The sequence below is a fragment of the Aspergillus welwitschiae genome (assembly GCF_003344945.1).
Source record: "Aspergillus welwitschiae strain CBS 139.54b unplaced genomic scaffold BDQ94scaffold_1, whole genome shotgun sequence".
Lineage (NCBI taxonomy): Eukaryota > Fungi > Ascomycota > Eurotiomycetes > Eurotiales > Aspergillaceae > Aspergillus > Aspergillus welwitschiae.
In genome coordinates this window covers 1,689,516-1,714,340 of record NW_020798695.1, presented here as the reverse complement: position 1 = coordinate 1,714,340, position 24,825 = coordinate 1,689,516, and the positions used below count along the sequence as shown (strand labels likewise).

Here is a 24,825-nt window from a genome sequence, read left to right as displayed (position 1 = left end):
ATACCAGATTGTCCGGGAAACATTGGACGAGATAGCTACGAAACTACCACATGAGATATACGACAACGAGCTTAAAGTATTAGCTAAGTGGGGATTATGCGATTATCATAGTGGCCAGGTGCATGAGGTTGTGTCAGGATGGCATTATGCCCTTGCTAGTCTTGCAAATTTATACTCGGCGTATAAAGAGCGGGCAGAGACGAGCCATGCAGTACATCAGGTACTTCAAGCCGAGGTCAAGAGATGTCGCGATTTGCTCCCACCAGACGAAGATAACCTGCAGAAGAATCTCTCGGTCTTATTAAAGAAGCATATGCGCAAGTACTCGGAGTTGGTAGAGGCGGGAAAGGCAAATTCAGCATTGGCGAATGAAATGCAAGAGGAGAGGAGGGGAGAGGAAGAGAAGATGCGGAAGATTAGTGATTTACAGGCTAAGCTTGAGACCAGTGAGAAAAAGTGTCAAGCTTTGCGCGAAGAGAATGCCGGTCTGGTGGTAGAGGTTAGAGCAAAGGGAGAAGAATGTGAACGTCTCCAAGAACAGCTGGGGGGCGCCACGGCCGAATTCTCCGATATGCAACGCGCCAATCAGAGATTTAGAGATGTCAATGAAGAGATGCGCAAAGAGGTTGATGACAAGCAGGGACAGCTGAACGAGATCACAGCCGATTTGTCTGATGTGCGATGCAATTATAGCAATCTCAGAGATGCCAATGAAGAGATGCGCAGAAAGATTGAGAGAAAGCAGGAACGGTTGAACGAAATCAGAGGCGATTTGTTCGATATGGGATTCGCCAAAGACAGCCTCGAAGATGCCAACGAAAAGATGCGCAGAGAGGTCGACAGCAAGCAGGAACAGATAGAAACCATCACTGCTCAACTTGCTAGCGTTTCGGCGGACTTGGACAGTACTAAGAACGAATTATCGGTCGCTTGTGAAACGAAAACACAAGTCCAGAACAATCTTCGAGAAGCAGTCGAGGAAATCAGCAATCTTCAAGCTCAGCTCACCGAGATCCATGAACAACAGTCCACTACCATCTGGTGCAAGATTAAGCGTTGGATTCGTGAGAAAGCTCCATGTTTATCTCGCGATAGACGGAGATATGGAAGACATGGAATACGGGACAAAGAGGAAGAGGTTGCACTTGCTCCTGTAAAGCCGATTAATGTTGGATGAATGATATCTGTACAGCTTCTCTGCTACTCTATCGACGTTGGGTATCAGATATTTTGATTACGCAGCCAATAATGTCAATTCTGGAGGATACAATCAACCTGCAACATGTGTTTTCTTTTGCATAAGCCATAATACCTGCTCCTTGCTGAATTCATTCCATATGACCTATTGCTTACTATCTACCAACCCGCTCATCATCTACCACAGCCTTGCACCGCCCCATCGAAGATCTTCAGATCAGCGTGTGGCCGATGGCATGCTCTCCAGATGTTCCGACGCAGCCGTGCAGCCAAGAAAGACGCGAATGCTAATACGAAGTGTAGAGCATCAAATTAGTTCCATGCGGTTACTCTTGCAGATCCACGTCAGGCCACGGTCTGTACTACACAATCATCATGACAGATCATTGCAGAGCCTTCTCACTATGGAAAGCACATGACGCAGCTCTATTACGTACTACGCTTACTTTTGCTGTTGCTGCTATGGCATTCATTCATATTGAAAAACCAAGACAAAGAATCACTTGAGAAAATCCCAAAATGATTGTCTATTTAAGTAGCTTTTACATAATACTAGAATTGGGAGATATTGCTCATAACATCAGCCAAGTAAAGTGGAGCAATGTCCTCACAGCCGGGTTCTGACGGATAACGTCGTTATGGAAACAAAGGGAAGAGATCTCCCGAATGGGGCAACATGCTGAAAACCCTTTCTGGACCCTTAATTCGTACTAATGGAATAAGCGAGTATACAATTTTGTGCTTATGCTAGTAATACTCTATGGAGTGTTCACAGTAAGCGAAGGAAAACAGTGCTGCCTGGGTGGATATTGATGGATATCATGTGGGCCGGGGTCTCATGTCCACTTAGTCCAGCTTACCCTGCATAGCCCACGTTTTCATCGGAATAGATGGGATCCACGTTACGTTTTTAGATAATACTATGTTTAATGGAAAGGGAACCTAGAGTTACCCTGTTTGGTATCAGAAAAAGGTTTGGTTGACATGTCCGATTGGCAACCATTCGATGACTGACATCGTCATTTGCGGGCAGTTTGTTGAATATATGAGACCATTGAGCCAAATGAAGAACTCTGAGCTTATGTCTATGAAAGTAGTTCTACACGTGTTCGTATCAAATGTCTGATAGGCACAATTGATTAATGTAATTAGACCCGAGAGCTATAGCTTATAATACACCGCTACTAGCTGAAAAATATCCTTGATATAGCCAATTTTTGTATTTCCAATATCAGTATTTTCTCCGGTCAGAGACCGTATCCGGCGCCCGGTTAAGTATCAAAAGAAGGAATGGTCATGTCTTAAAACTAAAGGGAATAAAAATCAATAAATAGAAAACATAACGGGTCCATTAATCATGTTCGCGTGATGCCGGATGCGATCGCTATGTCTGACGAGCTTAGCAGACCGTGATGTACAGACCGAGACTAGATTTCAATTAGCAATGGTTCATAGAAGATGGTATGAGAATACTTACGGAGAGGGGTTGTAGTCCTCAAAGAAGTTGAGGTAGGTGCTACCAGCCTCCTTCATCTCGTAGCTGACAGTCTGGCCAGCCGGGCAGGAGAACGTGGAGATCAGGTAGGAGTTGCCAGGTGAGACGGTGAAGTCGCCGTAGTCCTGCTTGACCCCAGGAGCGTTGTTGTAGGTCGTCGACTCACTGGCAGCAGACTCGAGCTGGGAGAAGTCAATCTTGCCGTCTCCGCTGAAGGTGTAGTCAGAGGTCTCAAGCTGATCCTTGGTGGGGAACAGGAAGATCAGACTGCAGGTCTTTCCAGAGTCCGAAGACGGGATATCGAAGTTGAAGATGGTCGAGACGGTGGAGGAGACGGTGCCGAAGTACTGAGTACCGTAGGCGGTGTCGGGGGTAGAAGAGTTGATGGGGACGATCAAGTGAGGGTACTCATAGTCGCCAGAGAGATCGGTGGGGCAGCTGGCAGAGGACGACTGGGTAGCCGTGCCAGAAGGCTGAGCGCTGCTGGGAGACGCGGAGGTCTGAGGGTAAGATGGAGTACCAGACGGCTGAGCAGGAGTTCCAGAGGTCTGGGGGTAGGAGGACGGCTGCGGAGCGGGCGATTCAGATGGCTGGGGGGCCGGAGACCCGGATGGCTGAGGAGCAGGAGAGCCAGAGGGCTGAGGAGCGGGAGTCTCAGAAGGCTGGGGGACCGGGGTCTCCGAGGACTGGGGGTACGAAGGAGTTTCCGAAGGCTGAGGAGCAGGGCTTTCGGACGACTGAGGGTAGGATGGAGTCTCGGATGGCTGAGGAGCAGGGGATCCGGACGGGGCCGGCTGGGAACCAGCGGGAGCAGAAGACCCGGGTCCAACGGGAACCAGCGGAACAGTACTCTCCCCAGGAACAGAAACCACAGGAGTAGTCTCAGCACCACAGTAGGTTTCAGTCACATAGACGGTCGTCACTTGCACGGCGCCGCTAGACTGGGGACCAGGACCGTAGGGCACGGAAGCACTGGAGGCAGGACCACCGGGAACCCAACCAGTCGACGCACCAGCGCCAGGGACACCTGGAGCGCTGGAGGAAGGAGCAGGAGCCGGCGTGCTGGACTGAGGCGCGGGGGTCGAAGCCGGAGCAGAGCTAGAACCAACAGAACCAGCACCAGAGCCCGCGCAGGAATCAGCTGTCAACTTGATGTTCTCGCAGCCAGTGACGGAGGAGTTCTCGGTGGTGTAAAGGTTCAGTTCGTTGTTGTCGCCAGTTTGGCAGGCAACAAAATCGGCGTCACCGTTGTACTCCAGCTCACCAGAGGAGGTGATGGAGAAACCCGACATAGGAGATTTACCCAAGTCACACTGGAACTGCGTGGTATCGCCTGTCAATATGTGTGGTTAGTAACATACTCGATATTATGTATATGTGGATAGCTTACTAGTCACGACACAACCGCGTCCGCTGCTATCAGTGATGCCACCATTGGAGTCAATGCAGAACTGGGTGGCGGGCAGTCCACCACCAATGCGGTTCTGACCATCACCCAGCTGGCCAATGGTGCCAGAAGCATCACCAGAAGCTGTCAGGTGAAAGCAGCAAGAGTCGCTCCGGCCAACAAGGGCATTAGCCCCAGCAGCGAAGGCTGCAAGGGTCGCAACGTTCTTCATACTTGCAAAAGCGAAAGTAGACGACAGCTAGAAAGCAAGCGAACGGATTGGAAGGGCGATATAAGAATAAAGATTGTTTTTTGGGAAAGTTATTGGCCGGGGTAAACTAACAAGCAAACTGAAAAGCCCAGGGTACGCTCAATATTTATAAACTATAGTGGGTACATAAAAGGCACGTCATGGGCAATTGCCGGTGATACTGTGTAAACCGGACAGAGTCAACACGCACGCCTCCACAGCACAGCAGTTCGAAAAAATAGAAACAGACATTCAGCCAGTTGCATTGCTTCTGCTGGACTGGAGGTTGACCATGGAATAGAACATGGAGGGCCACCGTTGATCCCGCTAGGCACCACCGGACAGCGAATAAACAAGCTGCAAGTTGTCCGACAACGCCGGGCCTGGAAGCTTCGGGATTGAAGGAGCAATGAAAGCAGACGTCATGAGCATTGGGGCCTTGTGGAGGGGGAAATTCTATGAGAAATACCCGATCTGGAAGTTGGCTATGAGATAGAAGCGGTATCAGTGGCTCGGGCGATGCAGGGCACAAGCCAACTGTGGATCCAGCTCCATCGAGGAGCCTTTGGATCGGCCGGGAACCCTGCCCTGGTCAAGACCTTCCGGACTCATGGACTTAGGCGGGTTATTGCGAGTCCGGTGGCGAGATGGCAATGCCACCCACGGTACAACACGCCATTCAGCCATACATAGCGAGCATTGTTATTATCCATACAAGGAACATGGGTAGGACACCCACGGGCCTGCTTCTATTCATAATCGCCCACAGCGGAAAACCGGGAACGCAAGGTAAGCGACAATGCTCTATGCTCGACATAAGCAATCAGTCTTGAGTGCAAGTATCAAGCACAGTCCGCGTAAGTCCGGAGGGATGTGGAGGGGGAGCTATAGCCACCATCACGGCCTAACAACAGGGAAGGATGAGGATCCTGGGATTAACCGGGGAAGGGTGCCTTGCATTATGCTCAGAAGGGTTTGGACTCGAAGCATACACAACATGCAGTGCGGAGTAGGGGGACGCGGTTGACGTTGACTCTTGCCTTGGACGTGTTGCTCAGCAACTCGGTGAGCAGCTTTTGGATCCCGCTTGGGAAGCAGCACAGCCCGCGTAGCAGCAAAGCAAGTGACTGCATGTCATGATGGAATAATCCTTGGCATGGTGGATTGTTGATGAGTTGATTATTCGATGAAAATAGCCATTAGAATGGAGATGAGGGACTATCATTCTACTCTTTCGGAAGGTCGGAGAAACCCGGCAGAACCCAGTCCACCCGGATCAATATTAATTCCGTGCTCCGCGGGTGGGGGATGACGCCAGCCTCGCTGGACTTCCTCCACCAGCTTCCATGAGGCTTCCAGGATCCATCGTCCTATTCCTTCCCTTGTCTGCCGGCAATACACCATCCGAGCAACTGCGCCACGTCATGGGGAATTCTTACTGGGTCATATGCCTGGCTCGCTGCCTTTCCCTCCCGAGAAAGCAAAGCGGAAAAAGAAACTGAACATGAACCAAAGGCCGGTTCTAGGCAACCCTGAACAATCGCCAATCTGCCTCCATGGGACAAATTGCAGCAGCCATGGTTGCCTAAGTGGTTACCCAAACGATAATGATCATGTATGTAAACAAACGATACACAGATCGATATATTATGAGCCGAGCCGTACATATATAGAAACAAGCAACACAATCCCAGGATTCCGGCCTGACCAGCCTCGTGTCATCGGCGTCCATCTGACAGGTGGGCAACGCAGCCCTGTTGGACGCCAGTGCCCTATAAGCTTCGCCGGCATCTGGATGGCTGCGCGATCGATTTCAATCTATACTCTTTTTGCCTTATTTAATATTAGTCTCCTATATTATTATTTTCCATTTTACATCTCCGGAATACGATCAGAATCTCCGTCGCACTTCTGCAGTGCGTCGTAAGTATGCCCGCCCCATCCTGGCTCCATGCTTATCTCCCCACCTCAGTATTTCTCAATCTCTTGAATATCGAACTCTGGTTCGAACCATATAATCACTCCATCCTGAAACACCATTTCTCAGCCAAAGCAGTCCCATTGGACCTCCAGGATATCCCTATCGCTTTTTCACCCTCGCTCACCTATTCACAATCCTCAAATTTCCAAACTCATCAAAGGCAAAGCCGTTGAAAGAACGGGGCACTCTGCAGACCAATTCCCCGCACTGCACTCTGTAGAAGCTTACGTAGACCCTCACCTTACAACGGTCAATCAAGGTCTAGACAGTTGGCTAGAATCCACCTAAACTCTGATTGCTCTTCGCTCTGTGAAGTGAGTTATGTGCTGGCCCACCATCCATGTGTCCAGGATGGGCAAACAAGAGGATTATCCTTCGACTTGTTCGATTCCAGACCTTTACAGTAGACCAGCAGCACAGTGCTCCGAACAAAGGCTACATCCACAATTCGAATTTTCCACGATTTTCCTCCTGTCTCTTTTACCCTTATTCAAGGATTAATCCGACGGACGGACGGACGGACGGAATAATGCTTATGCAAATGCATTCTGTAAAAAATATCCAGATGACAGACACAGATGGATGCCTGCAGGACTCGTAAAATTCTGATTTCGTCGGACATGCCGGGGTTGGACACCAACAACCCCAACATAGCATAAGTCAAACCAGTTAACAATCAGTTAGTGATTCCCTTGACTAACAATAATGTAATGCGCACGTCCACCAGTGTCTCACTCGATCCAAGTTGGTTGAATTGAACTAGAGCTGTCAGAATCAAGAACAGCACATCATACCCATGTCGATCTTCATTTTAAGTCCAGCTGCCCAGTCTTGACCTCATCAAGTCCCTAAGCAACCGGCGATCGATCAGGCAGCCCAGGTCGACTCTGAATTCAATAGTATTGTTTTTCATTCTGGGCTATCCAGCCACCTAGCCAGGTTGTATCTGACGTAAACAAGAAGTAAATAAATACTTCATTACTAACTAATGGACGTGTTTGAAGGGTGTTGATCATTCAACTCCTTGGGAGCCTGGTGTGGTTTACCCCGATAACTATTGAACTAAAAGCAGCCATCAATGATCTGTTTATGATGTAAACATCATTATGATGCTGTGAAACTCTGCTGCGTCTTTAAGCTTGTGGGGGAAATGGAATGAGGGGAAAGATAGAGCTCTGTTCAGTGTTCACATGTTGAAACTAAGATGGATGGATGTTGGCTGTAAAGTCATATAGATGAACCACCGGTTCACACTTGTGGCTAGCAGTGTCCATGCTTGATGGCTTGGATATTAGGTAGTATCTGGGTATCATTGATAGATGCTTAACTGCGGAGAAGAAGCGCTTATTTATACTCTATCCCATGGAAATTTCACATAATGCAGAAATCTAATCGTTATCCAGGTACATGGTTCAGAATGGATCTAGACTATTACCACAACCACTTTCGAAGAGAGTTTAGAAAGACTCAAGCATATATGTGTGTATTATGTCGAGGGTGAAACGTAACCGTATCTCCATCTTTAACTGGCCGTAAGTACTCAATTGAGCCCAATACACCCAGTAACGAAGCACAGTCAGAGAGCCCTTTTCTTTAGTCTTGGACGTCGAACTTTAAATGACTATACCATGGGGAAGCGGTATAGCCATGCCAAGGTAGAGACTACCTTGCTTTCGGTCCTTTCTACGGAACGATAGGAGACTGAAAATGTCGCAGTATGATGCATCTGTGCATGGATATATATTGGGTATCTGTTTGGGTTTCGTTCTATCTGAGTCCTACCTCATGCGGGCGGCCCTGAATCTGCTCACACGTTTGGGCGCATCCTCAGTCTCAATCGGCACGATTTCCGGCTCCTCGCCTACGAAGCCGCCATTTTGCTGGATCATTCGGTTCCGGATCTTGTAGAACTCTGTTGCAATCTCCTTCTTATGCAGCTGCTCGTCGAGCTCATCGGGCTCTGGTGCTACTGCTGGACCTGCTGGAGTCTCCCGTTCAACGAGTGTGTCAGCAAGAACCTTCCCTTCGGGACCCCTGGGTGTAAGGTCTTCTTTCTCCACGATGTCGGTGATAGGCTGGGAGAAGGGCTTGGGTTCCGCTGGTTTGGCAGGGAACAGAGGTAGAGATGGTCCAGTGGTAGATGCCTCAGACTTGCGTAGAGCCGAGCGAGGTTCGGCAGGTCGAGAAGTGTTGCTAGATTGGGTTGTTGACGCAGTGGCGTCTTCAGTTGCGTTGTGAGTTTTCCGGGCACTCTTGAACCGGGATACTTTCTTCGGGGCGTCATTCTGCACAGGTTGTTTTCCAGCAGGCTCTGTGCGTTCAACAACAGCGTCCTGGAGAACAGGTACGTTTGACTCTCGGACCGGAGCGATCTTCTTCTCCAAGGTCGGAGGCTTGGAAGCCGGAGCGATGTCGAGTTCGTCAGCAAAAGCAACCTTCTTCTTCGGTTTCTTCTCTTTGACTGGCTCGCTACTCGTGTCTGCGTTAGTCTCGACACGAACAACACTGGGCTGATCTAGGTCCTGCTTGATCTCATTTGGAAGCGATTGCGTGTCTTTTCCGGCATTCCACATTCCCCGAGCGTTGAGCTTTTCCTCCAGCTCGCGCATCTGACGGTGATAGTCTTCGCTCAAAACTCGCCTAGTGCTCCTTCCGTATTCGTCTTCCTCTTCATCTTCGTCATCATCATAATCATAAGCATCATAGTCCTCATCAACAGAGATATCACTTGCGTCCTCATCCAATTCAAGCTCCGCCACGACAGACCCGACTTCGTTCAAGCTATATTGGAGCATCTCACGGCGTAATTTAGCATCTTCCGGAGACTCGTCGACTTCCATAACAGGACGCTCGCCATGAACTTCGACGGTCGGGTCTAACGCTGAGCTTGTCTCCTTGGCATCGCTTCCCGAGGATTTGACGGAGTGCTCTTCGCTGGCGGATGTGTCGTCCTTCTTGAGACTATCTGCGGAAGACGCCTCCTCCGTAGTTTGAGTGACTTGCTGAGACGAGCTCGATACTGGCGTATCGGCCTTAGCCACATCGGGTATATCATTGACACCAGCCTTCTTCAAGACCTCCAATAGATCCGTTGCCTCGCTGCCGGGTGTGGTTGTTTTGCTTGAAATAACTTCGCCGTTCTCATCGAGTTCTTCGAAAATCTCAGTCATAGGAAAGTCCGCCGTAGGTTCCACCGGTAGCCGATCTTGCGAGTCGAGCGCATACAGTTGGTCTTCTGCCGCACGTAACCGTTTCTCTATCGTAGACGCGTTCTGCTTCACGTAGTCGATCCGCCTCGTTACCAGATCAACCGCCTGTTGCTTGGTTCGTGTCACGCCTTGTTTCTCTCCCAATATCACTTTGACCTCCGCTTCATTGACCAAGGAGCCACCAAAGTCGCGTCCTACTCGGAGGTAGTCATCCATAGTCGCATCATCGTCCAGCTCGTTTAACTCGTCTTTGAGGCCATCGTATTCGGCCTCCCACGTCCTCCAGTGGTAAAGGGAGTCTTGCAGCTTCGAGATGTTTCCCTCGAGTTCGAGGCGCTGGCGCTCCAACTCATGCAGACTGTTGTTTGGGACACCCATCTCTACAGTATACTGAGTATATCTGGGAGGAACAGCCGTTCAGCAGGTGTGTAAAGGTGTACAGGGAGGGGGGAAGTCCGAATAGAAAGAGAAGGAAGGCGGCGGCAAAGAAAAAGTTCCGCCGCGGAACAAGAGCGGAGAACAGAACATGATTGGTCCGTGCACGCAGCTGGATTATCAACCTTCCATGCCACTGAAGAACCACCGTCAATCGTTCTTTCTACCAACCTGTCGCGTGCCTCGCGTACTGTGCTGTCCAGAGCATCTTTGAGCTGCAGTGATCCTCAGAATGCCTCCTGCTCGTGATATCATGGCTCACCGGGGGGATGACGACGGTGAGTCTATTGCTAATGACACTTGAATATTCACTGACTGCCAGCAGAGGTGTGCCCTGTCTGCAAATCCTCCCGTTACCTGAACCCGGACATGCGATTTCTCATCAATCCCGAATGCTACCACAAGATGTGCGAGTCCTGCGTGGACCGAATCTTCTCCTCAGGCCCCGCGAACTGTCCCGTGGCGGGCTGTCACAAGACCCTGCGCAAGAACCGATTTCGCAAGCAGACATTCGAGGATATTAATGTGGAAAGAGAGGTGGACATTCGGCGCAGAGTAATGCAAATGTATGCCAATATCAAATCTGCTAGACCCTGGAATAAGCCACTAATCTTCCTCTAGTCTTAACCGCCGCGAAGAAGAGTTTGATTCGAAACGAGCCTATGATGACTTCCTCGAACAACGCGAAGAGATAATAGCGAACCTTGTCCATGGCACAGATGTAGCAAAGACAGAAAGCGACCTACAAAGATATGCTGCAGACAACATGCGGTCGATTCGCGCCAATCAAGCCCTCGAAGCGCAAGAGGCCTCATCCTTCCGAGAACAACAAACACACGAACAAGAACTGGCACGTCTTCGGCGAGAGGCAGCTAGACTGGAATATGAGAACGAACGGAAGGAGATGCTTGCCGGCCGGGAAGACGTTCTCAGCCGTCTTGCGGCAGGCCGACCTGGCGACGCAGCGGCTATCGCCCGCGAAGGTCACAAGGTGCTGCTTAAGAAATCTTCTGCTCGCCGCAGTGAAGAAGACCGGATTCGACAGAAGCAGGCTGCTTTGCGCAGCTCAGATGCCAGGAAAGCTGGGCAGGGTGCCCTTACCACGGCGGACAGGGCGGATGACAGTGGTGATTCTGGCTTGATCAAGGGTCTTAAGAAGATTGTGACGCCCGAGCCTGAGAAGCCTTATGATCCTTTTGGTGGCCTTGTTCCCAACAAGAGGGACTACTATACTCTGCGCGACTATTACCCGAACAGCTATCTCGACCCCATTCGCCAGGACACTCGTATGCAGGCTGGTGGATACGACCTTCAGGAATACTACTCGCGTACTTTGATGGAGGCCTTTGCGGGTTTGGGTTGCTTCATCGATGAGGAGGTGTCTAAGCGAGAGGTTACAAGTACGATGGGTATCTCTAGACCCGTCGCTACAGAAGGGGCTGCCTTGGCGGCTGTTTCAAGTGCAGGCGCCCCAGAAGCCAGCTCGTGACCCACGGCTGTTGTTTCTCGTTTCATCCTCTGATAGAGCTTCTGGAATTGGTTTACCATAACATTTGGCTGCGGCGTTTAGGCATTTGTGTTGCATAGCGATGGCGTCTTTTTGACAGATTTTGAGCATTCGGAAAAGCTATGGCACTGAGATTGTTCAATTCGTTCAGGTACAATAGGTATACAAACAGGTAAAGCTAGTACAAACCAAATGAATTGCATGACAACAAATAAAACCGAACTAGAAAAAAAGGAAAAAGTGTAATATACAACCGTCTAAATAAATACATAGGCTCACAACTTGCCGCCAGTGATCTGCTCTCCCAGCTGCTTGACTCTGTCCTGGATGACGTCCCAGCGAGCGGTCTCGCTCTTCCTGGTCTCGTTGACAATACCCTGGACAGTAGGGGGCACGCCCAAGTTCCAGATGTTCTCGCCCTCCTGGTGGTCACTGCGCCAGGCCTCGTTCTCACCCTCGGGGAAGACCCGCTCGATCTCAGCCAAAAGCTGAGCCTCCGTGGTGATGAAGTTCCGAGCATTCATGTAAAGCTCTTGCAGGTTATCTTGACGCTCTGCCTCCTTCACAGCCTGCTGGTATTCGAGGCGGGCCTTGGACTCAGCCAGGCGGGTCTCGCGGTCAGGATCCGGCAGCACGGCGGTATGTTTGGGGAGCATGTCCTGAATGACGGAGTTACGGGTCAACCGCTGGTCTTCTCTCTCAGGCTGGCGGAGGATACGGTCGCGGCGCTTCTGCTTCTCCAAACTCCGCTGCATCATGGTCTTGTCCGTCCGCTGCTTCCGGGTGTGTAGTTCCAGGAGACCTTCGCGGAGGTTCTTGCGTCTCATCTCCGCCATGCGCTTCTTCCACTCAATGTATTCGGTGTTGGGGTCATTGGGGTCCAATTTGGTCTCCTTGGTAGGAAGAGGCGTCGCAGCATTGATGTATGCCTCTGTCGGCTTGTCCTTGCGGCGGGCCGGGAAGAGTTCTCGAGGGACGGGCAGGGTACCCTTGACGCGGGGCTTCGAAGGAAGATCGGGCTGAATCGGTTGAGGGATGTCGACGAAGTTGGGAGACTCGGGGCCGACCCGCAGACAGGAAGATGAGGTGAAGCCGCGGAACTGCACGGTGGCAGCCCTGCAATTGCGGAAGAGAGACATGGTAAACAGTGTCTGTCTGCTCAAGGTGGAGGATTGAGCAGGGTTGATGACTGGTGAAATGAAAGGGAAGTAATTGATAGAGACCAGGTAGCCGGTCTATTTCGGATCGAGGGCCAGCACAGGAGGGTAAGATGGCTGATGGCCAGCGCGGTGCTATTGCGGGAGTCGAACGAGGACGAAGCGATTTTCTTGCGCCTGGTCCGTGCACCGCTTAGCTTGGCGCCCGCCTTTGGAGAAAAAAATAATTTCCCGCGCTTCGAAACTTTTTTCCTTTCTTTCTCTTCCCTCCTTGCGCTCCGCCATTTCTTTTTTTGACACTTTATCTTTGATATATTTTCATATTTTTCTTCTTCGAGGTGCCTTGAGCGCTTACTTGCACAATGGGTACCTTCAAGAAGGAAGCCTCTCGTAAAGAGCGGCAGGGGAAGACTGGAGATGGCATGGGGAACGTCCGGGTAAAGGGTGAAAACTTTTACAGGTTAGTACACCCGTTGCGACAGATGGTCCTGGATATGTGTGCTGACTTGTTCAAGAGATGCGAAGAAGTTGAGGACCTTGAATATGCTCAAGGATGGTAAACCCCAACGTAACGCTGAAGGAAAGATCACCAAGGCTGCTTCGTACCAGTCTCGAGACGCCCCCGTCGCTAGGATTGAACCCAACCGTAAATGGTTTGGTAACACCAGAGTGATCTCGCAAGAGGCTCTGTCCTCTTTCCGTGAGGCGGTCGCTGAGCGTGCTTCTGATCCGTATTCAGTCTTGCTCAAGACCAACAAGCTTCCCATGAGCCTGATCAGAGATGACAAGGGTGTAAATGGATTGAAGCAGCACCAGGCCAAGATGGCCATCGAGACGAACCCCTTCAGTGACACCTTCGGGCCCAAGGCTCAGAGGAAACGTGTCAAGTTGGGTGTCTCGTCGCTTGCGGATCTGGCCGGCGAGTCCGCCAAGATGCACGACGCCTATGTTGAGAAGTCGGACCATGCTACTCATGAAGATGGTACTATGGTGGTGAACGGTGATGACGTCGCAGTAGAGGAGGACTCTAGTGTCGCGCCCATCGCAAAGGAGGCTGTCTTCCTTAAGGGACAGAGTAAGCGTATTTGGAACGAACTTTACAAGGTCATTGATTCCTCCGATGTTGTCATCCATCTCCTTGATGCTCGTGACCCGGAAGGTACACGGTGCAGGAGTATCGAGAAATACATCCGAGAGGAGGCTCCTCACAAGCACTTGATTTTCGTCTTGAACAAGTGTGATCTTGTGCCTACAGGCGTGGCGGTAAGTCTCTATTCGCTTTCTTTTCTCCTTGCAACCACCCCCTCTTCCTTTGATATACAACACGGCTTTTCGCCGATGCCATCGCTAAGTCAAGGCTACTCCTGCGACTTCATGTCGTGTTATTCACTATGGGAGACTGTCTGTTACAGCTTTGGCAGATTGACGCTGGTCCGCGCCGACCTTCTTTCTGAAGCTAGGCTGATTGGTTTTCGTTTTGAAAGCCGATCGTTAAGGACCGAGCTGTGTTCTGTTTTTGAGTTGAGTCCTGCTTCCGCTCTTGAAGTGGCATCATAGCAGGTCTCTTAGTAACATTTCACACATCCTGTCATCATACTTCTGTTTCTTTCTTTTCTTATTTTTTTTCTCTTATTCTTTGACTATGCTATACTTTGATAGCAACGCTGGTGTTCAGCTGCTAACGTGACACCAGGCTGCTTGGGTTCGCCACCTTTCTAAGGATTATCCTACCTTGGCTTTCCATGCTTCTATCAACAATTCCTTCGGGAAAGGCTCGTTGATCCAGCTACTGAGACAATTTTCTTCTTTGCACTCGGACCGGAAGCAGATTTCCGTGGGATTTATTGGATACCCCAACACTGGAAAGTCTTCCGTCATTAACACCTTGCGCAAGAAGAAGGTGTGCACTGTGGCTCCTATCCCGGGTGAAACCAAGGTGTGGCAGTACGTTACCTTGATGAAGAGGATCTATCTCATTGATTGCCCTGGTGTGGTTCCTCCGAACCCGAACGACTCTCCAGAGGATATTCTTCTCCGTGGTGTCGTCCGTGTGGAGAACGTAGAGAACCCTGAGCAGTACATCCCAGCTATTCTCAAGCGTGTTCAGCCTAAGCATTTGGAGCGTACCTACGGTATCAAGAGCACTGAAGACCCCGTCGAGTTCCTCAGTCTCCTTGCCCGCAAGGGCGGTCGACTCCTCCGTGGTGGAGAGCCTGATCTTGACGGTGTTGCCAAGATGGTCATTAACGACTTCCTTCGTGGAAAGATCCCTTGGTTCACTGCCCCCCCTCACAACAGTGGCGAGGAGGGCGAGAAGATTGAAGGTCGTGAAGGTCGCCTCGGCGAAATGAGCCGCAAGCGGAAGCTTGATGAGACCGCTCCTGAGGCTGCTGATACCACAGAAGCGGCTGAGAAGCAAGAGTCTGGCTCGGGAGATGAGTTCGAGGGCTTTGACGAGGAAGATGATGATGACGACTCGATCGCCAATCTTGAGGTCAGCGACGAGGAGAGCGGAGCGGAGGAAGATTAAACAGGAGCTCTATTCTGAACAATTTTCAACACCTCGCGGATCGCAGATCCGCCCGTCACTAACCCATTGACCTTGGGCCCATGTCGTCGCTCTTTCAACCGGAGCGGAACCGACAGTCACGCCATGCCCAACCGATCATCGGGCCCCTGACAAAAAGCTGCATGGCCCACTGGCATCCTTTTGACGATGCCGATCGATCGGAGGTCGGAACGCCACCGAGCATATCCAGTTAAGGCCTGGTTTCACACGGCCTTGCTGACATGCTACCTGGACAGCTTGCCTGCCAGTACATGTCAACCCATGCAGAAAAGACTGGGATCCGAGCCAGCTATTGCTCGGCCCCACTGCTTTTACTTTTAGATACCCGCATAGTGCTGAGAAGCATAGCATCAAATGAAGAGAGAGATCGTCCGATCATCCATGTTCATGCATTTATAGTAATCTGCGTATAATGTAGTTGGATATACGAGTAAAAAGCATTTTTGGACGCGACGCGGCGACTTTCCAGCTTCACCGCCAGGCCCGCTCACGTGCACCCAGCCTCACTCTCGTCATCCGGTCTCCGCAGCAGCGGCCAGAACATGCCAGCAACTGCTTAAGATCGGCCCCTTTTTCATGGCTTTGCGGCCTTGTACTTCTCTGCGTCCTTCAAGCATGGGCCGCTCTGCCTGCTACAATGGCGGACGAAGGCATGTCCATTGTGCCCTACGGGTCAGGCAATCTTGATGTCGTACTGTAAGCTTCCGCTCTAAGCTTCCCCTCACCCCGAGCCTGGCTTCCCCACCAGATACTTGACCCTTATTAAAATAGTCCTAACATTGCTTCTTGACAAGCCGCCATAATGACTCTGTCGTTGTTTTTGACCGAGACTCTCAGCAACTTGTTCTTCGACATGCAGCCGAAAGCGATGACGGCAACCTGGAGCTTGCCGACTGCCCGTATTGCCATCGACCCCTACGCGATAGCAGCTCAGCCCAGGACGACCACCATGGCGGAACGCAGCCGGAATTCATTAATCCGCACTATTTCCGCATGCTCCATAATAGCTTGCCCAGTTCTGTGAGCTCATCTAGCCCTCCGTCACCCCGTCGACGTCTTGTGCCACCCGCACTTGCAGACGGTCCTACCAGCGAGCCCAGCTACTCGGGTAGCGGCATACAGTCTACGCAAGGAATATCTTCCGCCGCTTTTACACAGGACTACTTTAAGAAGTTTTTCGTGGAAGAAACAGTTCTAGGGAAGGGAGGGAAAGGAGTGGTTTTGCTGGTAAAGCACGTACTGGACGGTGTATCGCTCGGACAGTATGCCTGCAAGCGGGTTCCCGTTGGAGACGATCATGAGTGGCTAGAGAAAGTGCTCGCGGAGGTGCAATTGCTGCAGCATCTTACACACCAGAACCTAGTTTCGTATCGACACGTGTGGCTCGAGAACGCGAAGATTAGTACGTTCGGGCCAAGTGTGCCTTGTGCATTTATCCTCCAGCAGTATTGTAACGCTGGGGATTTACACAACTATATCTGTGGTTCGGTTGAAACTCCGACAACCACTGAGCAGCTGAAGGAGCGTCTGCGCAGAAAGTCCCGGGGAGGGCCGGAGCCTCCGTCTGAAGCTGGGGGACCTCGCAAGTTGAACTTCGAGGAGATTTATTCCTTCTTCAAGGACATAACCTCGGGGTTGCGTTATCTCCATGCTAATGGATACATTCATCGTGACCTGAAGCCAAACAATTGTTTGCTTCACAAGACCAGTGACGGAATTCGAGTGCTCGTAAGCGACTTTGGCGAGGTTCAGGCTCAGGACTCGATGCGAAGGTCTACTGGGGCGACCGGGACGGTTTCGTTTTGCGCCCCGGAAGTTCTACGGCGAGAGTATCCAGGCGGTCCATTTGGGAACTTCACCTTCAAGTCTGATATTTTCTCTTTGGGAATGATCCTCTACTTCCTCTGTTTTGCGCAGTTGCCCTACACGCACGCTGACCTGATCCACGAGGAGAAAGAGGATCTCGATCAGCTCCGTGAGGAAATCAGCCATTGGGCTGGGTTTGACGATGCGCAATTCATCAGGCCGGATTTGCCTGGACAGCTCTACACATTCTTGAAACGTCTACTGTCCTTGGACCCTGACGGGCGGCCGTCTGCAGATGAAGTTCTGAGCGGGCTACAGGCTGGTGCCAACGTTAATGAGAGTTTTCGATCAAGAAGGACTAGCCCAACAAGCCCTGACATACGTCCAAGCGCAAGGATCCATCCGGTGGAAAGCACCGAGACTCCATCCTTCCGGCCCTCCACGTCTCCGAACAAGTCTCTGACACGGAGTCCGGTGGCTGTACGGCGAACTCCGCTTTATGAGCCCGATGGTGCTGAGACTGGATTGAGCCCGGTTGTAGAAGAAACAAGCCCATTATCAGAGCGAAACACCTCGCTCAGCCCGGAACGCGACATGATGGTACGGCCTTGGTTCTCCGGCGCACAATCCCACTCTCCCCCACAGGCCGAACATCGCGAGGTTCCCCAGGAGCAACCACAGCCTGTCCAACAATTACTACCCCCGCCTCCGGGTCGTTTCTCTCTGGCCAGAGTCTTCCCGAGCGCCGCATCACTCATAGACTCGCAGATACCTGTAACGGCGTTGCAACTGGCGGCGTTCCTGCTCAAGGTCGTCTCCATCTTCCAGCCCTGCAGTCCTCTGGCAGTCAACCCCTGGGTTGTATATCCTTTACTTCTGCTGGCTGCGGTCAATTTCCCAGCCACTGGACTATGGACCCAGATTGTTTCTCTTCTCCTGCACCTTTTGGTTGTCAGTTTGTCTATGCGGATGGAAGCACTGTGCTGGCGGGCATCACATAGTGCGATATTGTTTTCTCGATAGCTACGCCACATTGCGGCGTACCGGCGTTGTGTGTGGTCAAAAGTGAGCAAAAAGCCTGTACTTACTAATGTATCGGGCCTGACGATGTATGTATAATGAATGATGAAACGCCGTTTTCTTTTGGATTCTTACCTGGCTTTTCGACATCCTGTAGTCTATGTATCTAACAAGTTTCAACACAACAGTAGAATTGGTGGGTAAATTGGCCAAGATTGCGAAGGATCGGACTAAATGGCTTACCTGCATTAAGCTCGCATCAGCCCGGGCTCCAATCACCTCATCGACTTCTCGGTCCTGATTGGCACAATTTTGGCTCTACAGGATGCTCCATCATTTACTATCCTAATAGCTTCTGCCTGGTTGTTTCTTATCTCCCTCTTATAATCGGGCCTCCCCGCTGCCAATTTCCCTCATGCTTTCTAGCTTCGGTTCCCTCGGACTCTTTGCCTACTGCCCGGCATGGCAATGAACCCAGAGGCCATCGAGCTTTCGGAAGCTCCACAGCCTGGGGCGAATTCCATGAAGCTTCAGCAGGCTCTAGTGAACGGAGTCAGCGGCACTAGCATCCTGCAGAGCCATGAAGCTAAGCCTGAAGCTGAGTCCGAGCCCGATGAGACCCTCTATCCCCATGGGATGCAATTCGTCCTCATCTCCATGTCCCTTTGTTTCTGTGTCTTCCTGGTTGGTCTAGTAAGTGCTACTATTTGCTGATTTCCCTATACGCTGGCTAAACATGTCAGGATGCCACGATTTTGACCACTGCCGTCCCGCGAATAACCGATGAGTTCGGATCGGTGGCTGACGTTGGTTGGTATGATGCTGCTTTGTGAGTCTATCCTACCGATCAGTATCAGCCCAGTACACACCTGCTAACAGCATCCAAGCCGACTCACTTCCTGCATGTCTCAGCTCTCCCAGGGAAAGCTGTATGACAACTACCCGGTCAAATGGGTCTTTCTCGTTAACCTCCTGCTGTTCGAGGGCGGCATCCTTCTCTCAGGATTGGCGCCGAGTTCAATGATCTTCATCATTGGAAGAGCCATAACCGGCGTAGGATTTTCGGGGATCAGTCAAGGGTGCATGGTGTAAGCATTACATCGCCTGAGGGCGTATCGCAAACTAACAGTCATCCAGCATCATTGCAATTTCCACGCCGCTACGAAGGCGACCGACCTTCGTCGGCCTAATCAGCGCCAGCGAATACACTGCCATCGCGATAGCCCCTATTCTGGGAGGTATACTCACATCTGACCTATCCTGGAGATGGTGTTTCTACATCAACGTGCCTGCAGCAGCCCTACCATCCGCCGTGCTTCTCCTTCTCAAGCTTCCCAACATTACCCCCAGGGGCTCGAAAACACACATTCAGAAACTCCGCGAGCTGGACCTACTCGGATTCTTCCTCTTCGCACCCGCAGTGCTATGCCTCCTCCTCGCGCTCCAATGGGGCGGTGATACCTACAGCTGGACCAACGGACGGATCATCTCCCTTCTCGTCCTCTCGCCCATCATCTTCACGGGCTTCTGTCTCCTCCAGCACCGCAAACAAGATGCCGCCATGCTCCCACCCCGCGTCCTCCGTAAACGCATCATAATCACCGGCGCGGCCTTCAGCCTGTGTCTCTCGGCCTGCCGCGCCATCGTCCAGTACTACGTACACTCCCCACCTTCATCCTTACCCTCTAACACAAACTAACCCAGCAACAGCTCTCAATCTGGTTCCAAACTGTCCGCAACGCCACCCCCCTCCAAAGCGGCCTCAACACCCTCCCTCTGGTCATCTCCGTCCTCATCAGCGCCATCACCGGCGGCTGGCTTATCTCCCGCACACGCACCTACACTCCAATTCTCCTTCCCGCCTCCCTCCTCGTCATCGCCGGCATCGCTCTCATGACAACCTTCACCCCCACCACGCCCGCCAAGCTCTGGATCCCATCACTTATCCTCCTAGGCCTCGGATCCGGCAGCGCCGTCGGCGTACCCTTCATCGCCGTGCAGGCCATTCTCCCCATGAAGGACATTTCCATAGGCATGGCACTGATGACTTTCTCGCAGGACATCGGAGAAGCAGTGTTCATCAGTGTGGCGCAGGCGATATTCTTGAACCGGTTGACGGGGGATCTAGCAAAGAGTGTACCCGGATTGGATCCGATGATGGTGACGCATTTGGGTGCAACGAGCTTGGAGGGTAAGTTGCCCGGGAAGTACTTGGAGGCGGTGGTGGGGGCGTATGATGTTGCGGTGAGGGGGACGTTCTTGCTGGCGGTTGCATTGGCGGGGAGTGTGTTTGTGGCGGCGGTTTTGGTAAAGAGGAATCCGTTCAAGGTTGGCAATGAGTTGGGGGAGGGAGATAGAGAAGAAAGAAGTAGGGGGGTGTAATAGTATGGCTGGCTTCGATGTACAGGAATTGTAATAGTGTCTGCTGCGGCTGCGCAATTGGGGAAAGATTATACCGACATAGATGGTCTGATCAAGTAGCATAATGCAACAATCATAATAGAAAAAGAGAATCCAAACTCCATGCCGATACTACTTACTACCTAACTCATTTACCTGGAGCTATCATGTAGTGATCCATAAAAAAGAACTTGAGAAAAAAAAAAAAGAAATGCGCCAAGCGAGATTCGAACTCGCGTCGCAACCTGGTCTCAATGTCAGATTGGGAAGGTTGCATCCTAACCACTAGACGATTGGCGCCGGTTGTTGAAATACCCACTCAATTTAAATTCTATATGGTAGGTGCTGGTTGGTCGTTTTCGCTCTTTTGACAGCTCGGGAACCATGTTTTGGGGTGTTTTAGGGTGGAAAGTGGATCTCTAAGAGATGGGGCTATTGGTACGGGGTGTTTGAAATGAATTTTTCTTTGCTGGAGTGGGGGGCGGGTTGTTTGTGTGAAATGAGTGGAATTTGGGAGGTGCTGGCTGGCTGGATTGTCGGTGCTGGTTGGCTGGGTTGGATTGGTTGCCTTGTTGGGTATGGTGGCGAATATCGTACTTTTTACTTTGTGGTTCATGGAGATTGTTGGAGGCATTCTTTTTTTGTTGATCAAGAGTACTCTAATACAAGGTTCTCTGATAATAACTGTAGTCTTACTCGAATATTGAGTCTAGATCGGGTGCTTTTACTTCATGCTATCATCTCTCAAGAACATGATTATTTGTTCACGCTGTGTTGACACTCCCGAAGGAGTTAACGCCGATAGGAGGCCATAGAACAGAAGCACTGTATCATCATCACTAGTAACCTACTGCAATTCAATCGATGATCTTCTGATTACTAGTGGATGACACTCATCTGTTGTACTATGTCAAAGGTGCCACTAATTTGCGATCTCCTATCCTACGCCATGTACCGTTGGTATTTCATTGGGTCGTCTAGTATGTAGTATTAGTAGAAATATACTACCAATGTGGTTAATGTCCGTACAGTATCTACAATCTCAAGAGCATTAAGACGGGAATTCTCTGATAGAAAATGATTAGACTCGCACCAGTATGCACTGATTTCCCTGGCCGATTAGTCGTGGCACAACATCGACTCAAGTAGCCCTCTACTTTAGGAACTCAATAGGTTTTCGTTGGAGCTATTACAGTGAGGAGGGGGGTCCCTCAGTGTGTTTATTCTGGGAATTTCGAGCCCTTGATGAGCTTGGAGATGTTGAACAAGAAGGTGTGTGTCTAGCTAAAGTTGCTTCTGCCCCCGAGGGGTATTGCACCCGGAGGTAATGGTAAGTCGATATAGGCTGATGGTGAGAGATGTCATTGATGGGAGGATGAATGAGGAAGACAGGGATATTACTACAAAGAGGTACTATGCACCTGCATTTGATGCATGGATTACCTCGAGTGTCTGAAATATGCCCGTCATTCAATGTGGAGGTCAATGACTCTATCTCCCTTTTGAACGTAAAAGCCGAGGGTCGTAGTACGCTGGGTTCCAGCTAGTTCTAGCTGGACTTTTGTTTTCTACCTTAGTAGGGATGTAGAAGTGGCAGGAATAGTGGAAACAGCCAAATAACGTTTGCACGGCTAACAGGTTATAGGCCATTGCTACTAATATGATTAGACGAAGTCAGAATTGGGAGCAATATAGAGGGTAGAACAGTGCTATACATATCATAGCTTCCTATATCTCTCTATTTCTGATTGCCAGTGTTAGCATGTATAGATCTGCATTCTCTCAAGCCTTGGATCGAGCTCAGCATTGACTTTGGACCCTGACGGAAAGCAAACTTGTGATGTCATTGCATTGACCGGCTGAATTGCGAATTCAAAAGAGTCCTGAAGGAAGTCAAAGACCCAAATTATGGCTCAGATACATCAGCTGTCATGAAACATGCACCTTGACACCATGAAGAGAAGAATGGGTAGTAGTGAGTTGTGCTCGTAAACTGAAACGGCGAGGAACGAATGACGCCAATGCCCCGCCGCCCCGCCGGTTCAGTTGACTCCGGCCTCCCCGCATCCATCCTCCGTCTCTGCTGGTCTTTCCCCTTCTCTCTTCCACCTTGAATACCTTCATCATATCCTCCAACCATCATCATGGATCGCTCCAACAAGCCTGCCGCCATCGGCGTCGGTGCCTCTCTTCCCCAACCCACCATCTCCCTCCGCGACAACACCGTTGAAGCTACCCTCCCCACCGGCGAGTCCGTCACTGTCCACCTCTACGGAGCCACCGTCACCTCCTGGAAGCTCGCCAATGGCAAGGAACAGCTCTTCGTGAGCGAGAAGGCTCATCTAGATGGCTCCAAGCCTATCCGGGGTGGTATTCCCGTCGTATTCCCGGTATGTCCCCTTCAAGCCAATGACTACTGAACCGCCAGCTTGCTTTCTACACCTCGCTCCAAGCATCCCACTGAAAGGCAAACAAACTAACTCCTATCTCCATCAAATCAGGTCTTCGGTCCTCCTCCCACCAATCACGCCACCTCTGCACTCCCTCAACACGGCTTTGCCCGGAACTCGAACTGGGAATTCCTCGGCAAATCCTCGTCCGAAGCGTTCGGCCGCGACCGGAAAGAAGGCGAAGACGCTGTGAAGTTGGACTTCGGATTGTCGCATCCTATGCTGAGCGAGGAGTTCCAGAAGGCCTGGCCGTATCAGTTTGGATTGGTGTATAGCGTGACTTTGACAAAGGGGAGCCTGGAGACTTCTCTGCAGGTGCAGAACCAGGGCGAGCAGAATTTCGATTTCCAGGTGTTGATGCATACGTATCTGAGTGTTGAGGTATGTCACGATCCAATTTTGGGCTAATGCTAGGCTAATGAGGCATGGCAGGACATCTCCAACATCCGCGTTAAGAACCTCCAGCAAAAGGAATACTTGGACAAGACACAGGGCGGTGCAGCTATCACGGAGACTTCGGAGGCAGTGGAGATCAACAAGGAAACGGACCGTGTGTACAAGGCATTGGATCCGAAGGTGCCGATTATCGTGTCCACGGCGTCGGATGATCAGCCTCTGTTCTCGATCACAAGGGAGGCCTTGACGGATGTGGTGGTGTGGAACCCCTGGATCGAGAAGGCCAAGGGTATGGCGGACTTTGGTCCCGATGAGGCATACAAGAACATGCTTTGTGTCGAGGCCGGTTCCGTTGCTGGATGGCAGACCCTGGAGGCAGGCGAGTCTTGGGAAGGTGGACAGACTATCCGGCCCCGGTTGTAGGTGGCATAGCAGGATAGTATAAGCTTAACTTTACGTGAATAATCATGCAGTGACGATGGATGCCTAAGTTGAGATTGAAATAGAATTTTACCTTAGTATTGTACGTTGCGTACTTCCGCGTACGTATAGTATAGTATGATAATGATGATGTCGACATCCTCTCCAGCACTTCAATCCTCCCTTCTCTCCTCCCAAACAAAGCCACCACCCCAAATTTTCAAAGCCATATAGGCCTAAAATGACCCCCTAATAACTGCCGCCTCCGGTACCGAAACCATCCTGGCACTCGCCCTCTGCGATTCTCTTCTCCAAGGCCAACTCCTCCTATCCCCTCCACTCTCATTCCCTCTCTTCATCCCACATAGCGACATCTTACACAACGGACAAAACGCATTCCTTTTCGTGACCCACGGATCCAAACACACCATATGGAAGATATGCCTGCACGGCAGGGATCGGATCTCGTCATCGTCAGCAAACTCATCCATGCATATTGCGCAAGTGCGGTGGTTGTCTCTGTCTGTATCTGTATCTATATCATCCGTGTCTTTGTCTCTATCTTGACTGGTGTTGATGTTGCTCTTGTCTGGTGATTCACCGGAATGATTCCCGGACGTGGATCTCGCTCGCGATATCGCCCCTGATGATAGATGCTGCTGCTGCTGCTGCTGACTATGATTTTCCTTAAACCAGTCTTTGTATCGCAGTTGCGGATACAGCTCCTCGATGAGCTGCTGTGAAATTACGATCCGAGTGTGGCCTCCCGGTGCTACCATTTCGGCGTCTGTGTAGGGGTGTTGAGGGCCGTAGCGGCGATGACGGCGACGGCGTCTGCGGGCGCCGAGGATGAGCCTGTAGTGTCATCTCGATTTAATAACATTTTCTTTATTTAGTGGCGAATTTGTGGTGTATGTTGCTCTGCGCAAACTGGATAGACATACCATGTTACGAAGAGGAGGAACGTGACGAGGACTGGTGCGAGGTAGCCTACTAATGCTAAGGAGGATACTTGGACCATGTTGTGGCACTGTTGAATTGGTGGGCTTTGTTAGTTTAGCTGTGATATAGATGGAAGTATGGGGTGTGGAAGTGTATACTCACGGACTATATATCTATTCAGGTAGTATATTAAGTGAGGTGAGA

At 50.9% G+C, this 24,825-nt stretch overlaps 12 protein-coding genes and 1 non-coding gene across 13 annotated transcripts; 7 read left to right on the top strand and 6 right to left on the bottom strand.

Annotated features, from left to right (window-relative positions):
• Positions 1–741: 741 nt before the first annotated feature.
• BDQ94DRAFT_133371 (uncharacterized protein) lies at positions 742–1,310 on the top strand. Its single transcript, XM_026764266.1, has one exon. The coding sequence runs from the start codon at positions 782–784 to the stop codon at positions 1,175–1,177; it is 396 nt and encodes a 131-aa protein (XP_026632643.1). The 5' UTR covers positions 742–781; the 3' UTR covers positions 1,178–1,310.
• A 993-nt stretch (positions 1,311–2,303) lies between these two features.
• Positions 2,304–4,405, bottom strand: BDQ94DRAFT_133370 (putative GPI anchored cell wall protein). Its single transcript, XM_026764265.1, has 3 exons — positions 4,083–4,405; positions 2,675–4,025; positions 2,304–2,624 (listed from the first exon to the last, which is right to left on the bottom strand). Exons 1-3 carry the CDS (start codon positions 4,309–4,311, stop codon positions 2,597–2,599), a joined length of 1,608 nt encoding a protein of 535 aa, XP_026632642.1. The 5' UTR covers positions 4,312–4,405; the 3' UTR covers positions 2,304–2,596.
• A 1,182-nt stretch (positions 4,406–5,587) lies between these two features.
• Positions 5,588–6,443, top strand: BDQ94DRAFT_7113 (uncharacterized protein). The gene has a single exon (XM_026776373.1). It carries the CDS (start codon positions 5,777–5,779, stop codon positions 6,254–6,256), a length of 480 nt encoding a protein of 159 aa, XP_026632641.1. The 5' UTR covers positions 5,588–5,776; the 3' UTR covers positions 6,257–6,443.
• Positions 6,036–6,813, top strand: BDQ94DRAFT_133367 (uncharacterized protein). Its single transcript, XM_026764264.1, has one exon. The coding sequence runs from the start codon at positions 6,259–6,261 to the stop codon at positions 6,481–6,483; it is 225 nt and encodes a 74-aa protein (XP_026632640.1). The 5' UTR covers positions 6,036–6,258; the 3' UTR covers positions 6,484–6,813.
• A 1,193-nt stretch (positions 6,814–8,006) lies between these two features.
• BDQ94DRAFT_133366 (prefoldin-like protein) lies at positions 8,007–9,954 on the bottom strand. The gene has a single exon (XM_026764263.1). It carries the CDS (start codon positions 9,895–9,897, stop codon positions 8,089–8,091), a length of 1,809 nt encoding a protein of 602 aa, XP_026632639.1. The 5' UTR covers positions 9,898–9,954; the 3' UTR covers positions 8,007–8,088.
• Positions 9,955–10,098: 144 nt separating this feature from the next.
• Positions 10,099–11,590, top strand: BDQ94DRAFT_7087 (TFIIH/NER complex subunit TFB3). The gene is made up of 3 exons (XM_026776365.1): positions 10,099–10,232; positions 10,280–10,520; positions 10,576–11,590. Exons 1-3 carry the CDS (start codon positions 10,187–10,189, stop codon positions 11,441–11,443), a joined length of 1,155 nt encoding a protein of 384 aa, XP_026632638.1. The 5' UTR covers positions 10,099–10,186; the 3' UTR covers positions 11,444–11,590.
• Positions 11,590–12,744, bottom strand: BDQ94DRAFT_7083 (uncharacterized protein). The gene has a single exon (XM_026776364.1). It carries the CDS (start codon positions 12,598–12,600, stop codon positions 11,737–11,739), a length of 864 nt encoding a protein of 287 aa, XP_026632637.1. The 5' UTR covers positions 12,601–12,744; the 3' UTR covers positions 11,590–11,736.
• Positions 12,745–12,896: 152 nt separating this feature from the next.
• Positions 12,897–15,595, top strand: BDQ94DRAFT_133363 (putative GTPase NOG2). Its single transcript, XM_026764262.1, has 3 exons — positions 12,897–13,078; positions 13,134–13,881; positions 14,312–15,595. Exons 1-3 carry the CDS (start codon positions 12,981–12,983, stop codon positions 15,146–15,148), a joined length of 1,683 nt encoding a protein of 560 aa, XP_026632636.1. The 5' UTR covers positions 12,897–12,980; the 3' UTR covers positions 15,149–15,595.
• BDQ94DRAFT_7071 (uncharacterized protein) lies at positions 15,217–15,595 on the bottom strand. Its single transcript, XM_026776360.1, has one exon. The coding sequence runs from the start codon at positions 15,536–15,538 to the stop codon at positions 15,284–15,286; it is 255 nt and encodes an 84-aa protein (XP_026632635.1). The 5' UTR covers positions 15,539–15,595; the 3' UTR covers positions 15,217–15,283.
• A 229-nt stretch (positions 15,596–15,824) lies between these two features.
• BDQ94DRAFT_177018 (protein kinase IKS1) lies at positions 15,825–20,592 on the top strand (the record flags this gene model as incomplete). Its single annotated transcript, XM_026772803.1, has 7 exons — positions 15,825–15,883; positions 15,982–17,944; positions 18,440–18,706; positions 18,757–18,842; positions 18,901–19,101; positions 19,151–19,670; positions 19,724–20,592. The coding sequence occupies 7 exons, from the start codon at positions 15,825–15,827 to the stop codon at positions 20,393–20,395; spliced, it is 3,768 nt and encodes a 1,255-aa protein (XP_026632634.1). The 3' UTR covers positions 20,396–20,592.
• Positions 20,593–20,625: 33 nt separating this feature from the next.
• BDQ94DRAFT_t5 lies at positions 20,626–20,713 on the bottom strand. The gene has a single exon. It is a non-coding gene; the product is annotated as a tRNA-Gly (tRNA).
• A 1,791-nt stretch (positions 20,714–22,504) lies between these two features.
• Positions 22,505–23,888, top strand: BDQ94DRAFT_133357 (D-hexose-6-phosphate mutarotase). Its single transcript, XM_026764261.1, has 3 exons — positions 22,505–22,803; positions 22,915–23,244; positions 23,296–23,888. Exons 1-3 carry the CDS (start codon positions 22,558–22,560, stop codon positions 23,680–23,682), a joined length of 963 nt encoding a protein of 320 aa, XP_026632633.1. The 5' UTR covers positions 22,505–22,557; the 3' UTR covers positions 23,683–23,888.
• A 40-nt stretch (positions 23,889–23,928) lies between these two features.
• Positions 23,929–24,700, bottom strand: BDQ94DRAFT_165307 (putative RING finger protein; the record flags this gene model as incomplete). Its single annotated transcript, XM_026770267.1, has 3 exons — positions 23,929–24,006; positions 24,108–24,534; positions 24,624–24,700. 3 exons carry the CDS (start codon positions 24,698–24,700, stop codon positions 23,929–23,931), a joined length of 582 nt encoding a protein of 193 aa, XP_026632632.1.
• Positions 24,701–24,825: the final 125 nt, after the last annotated feature.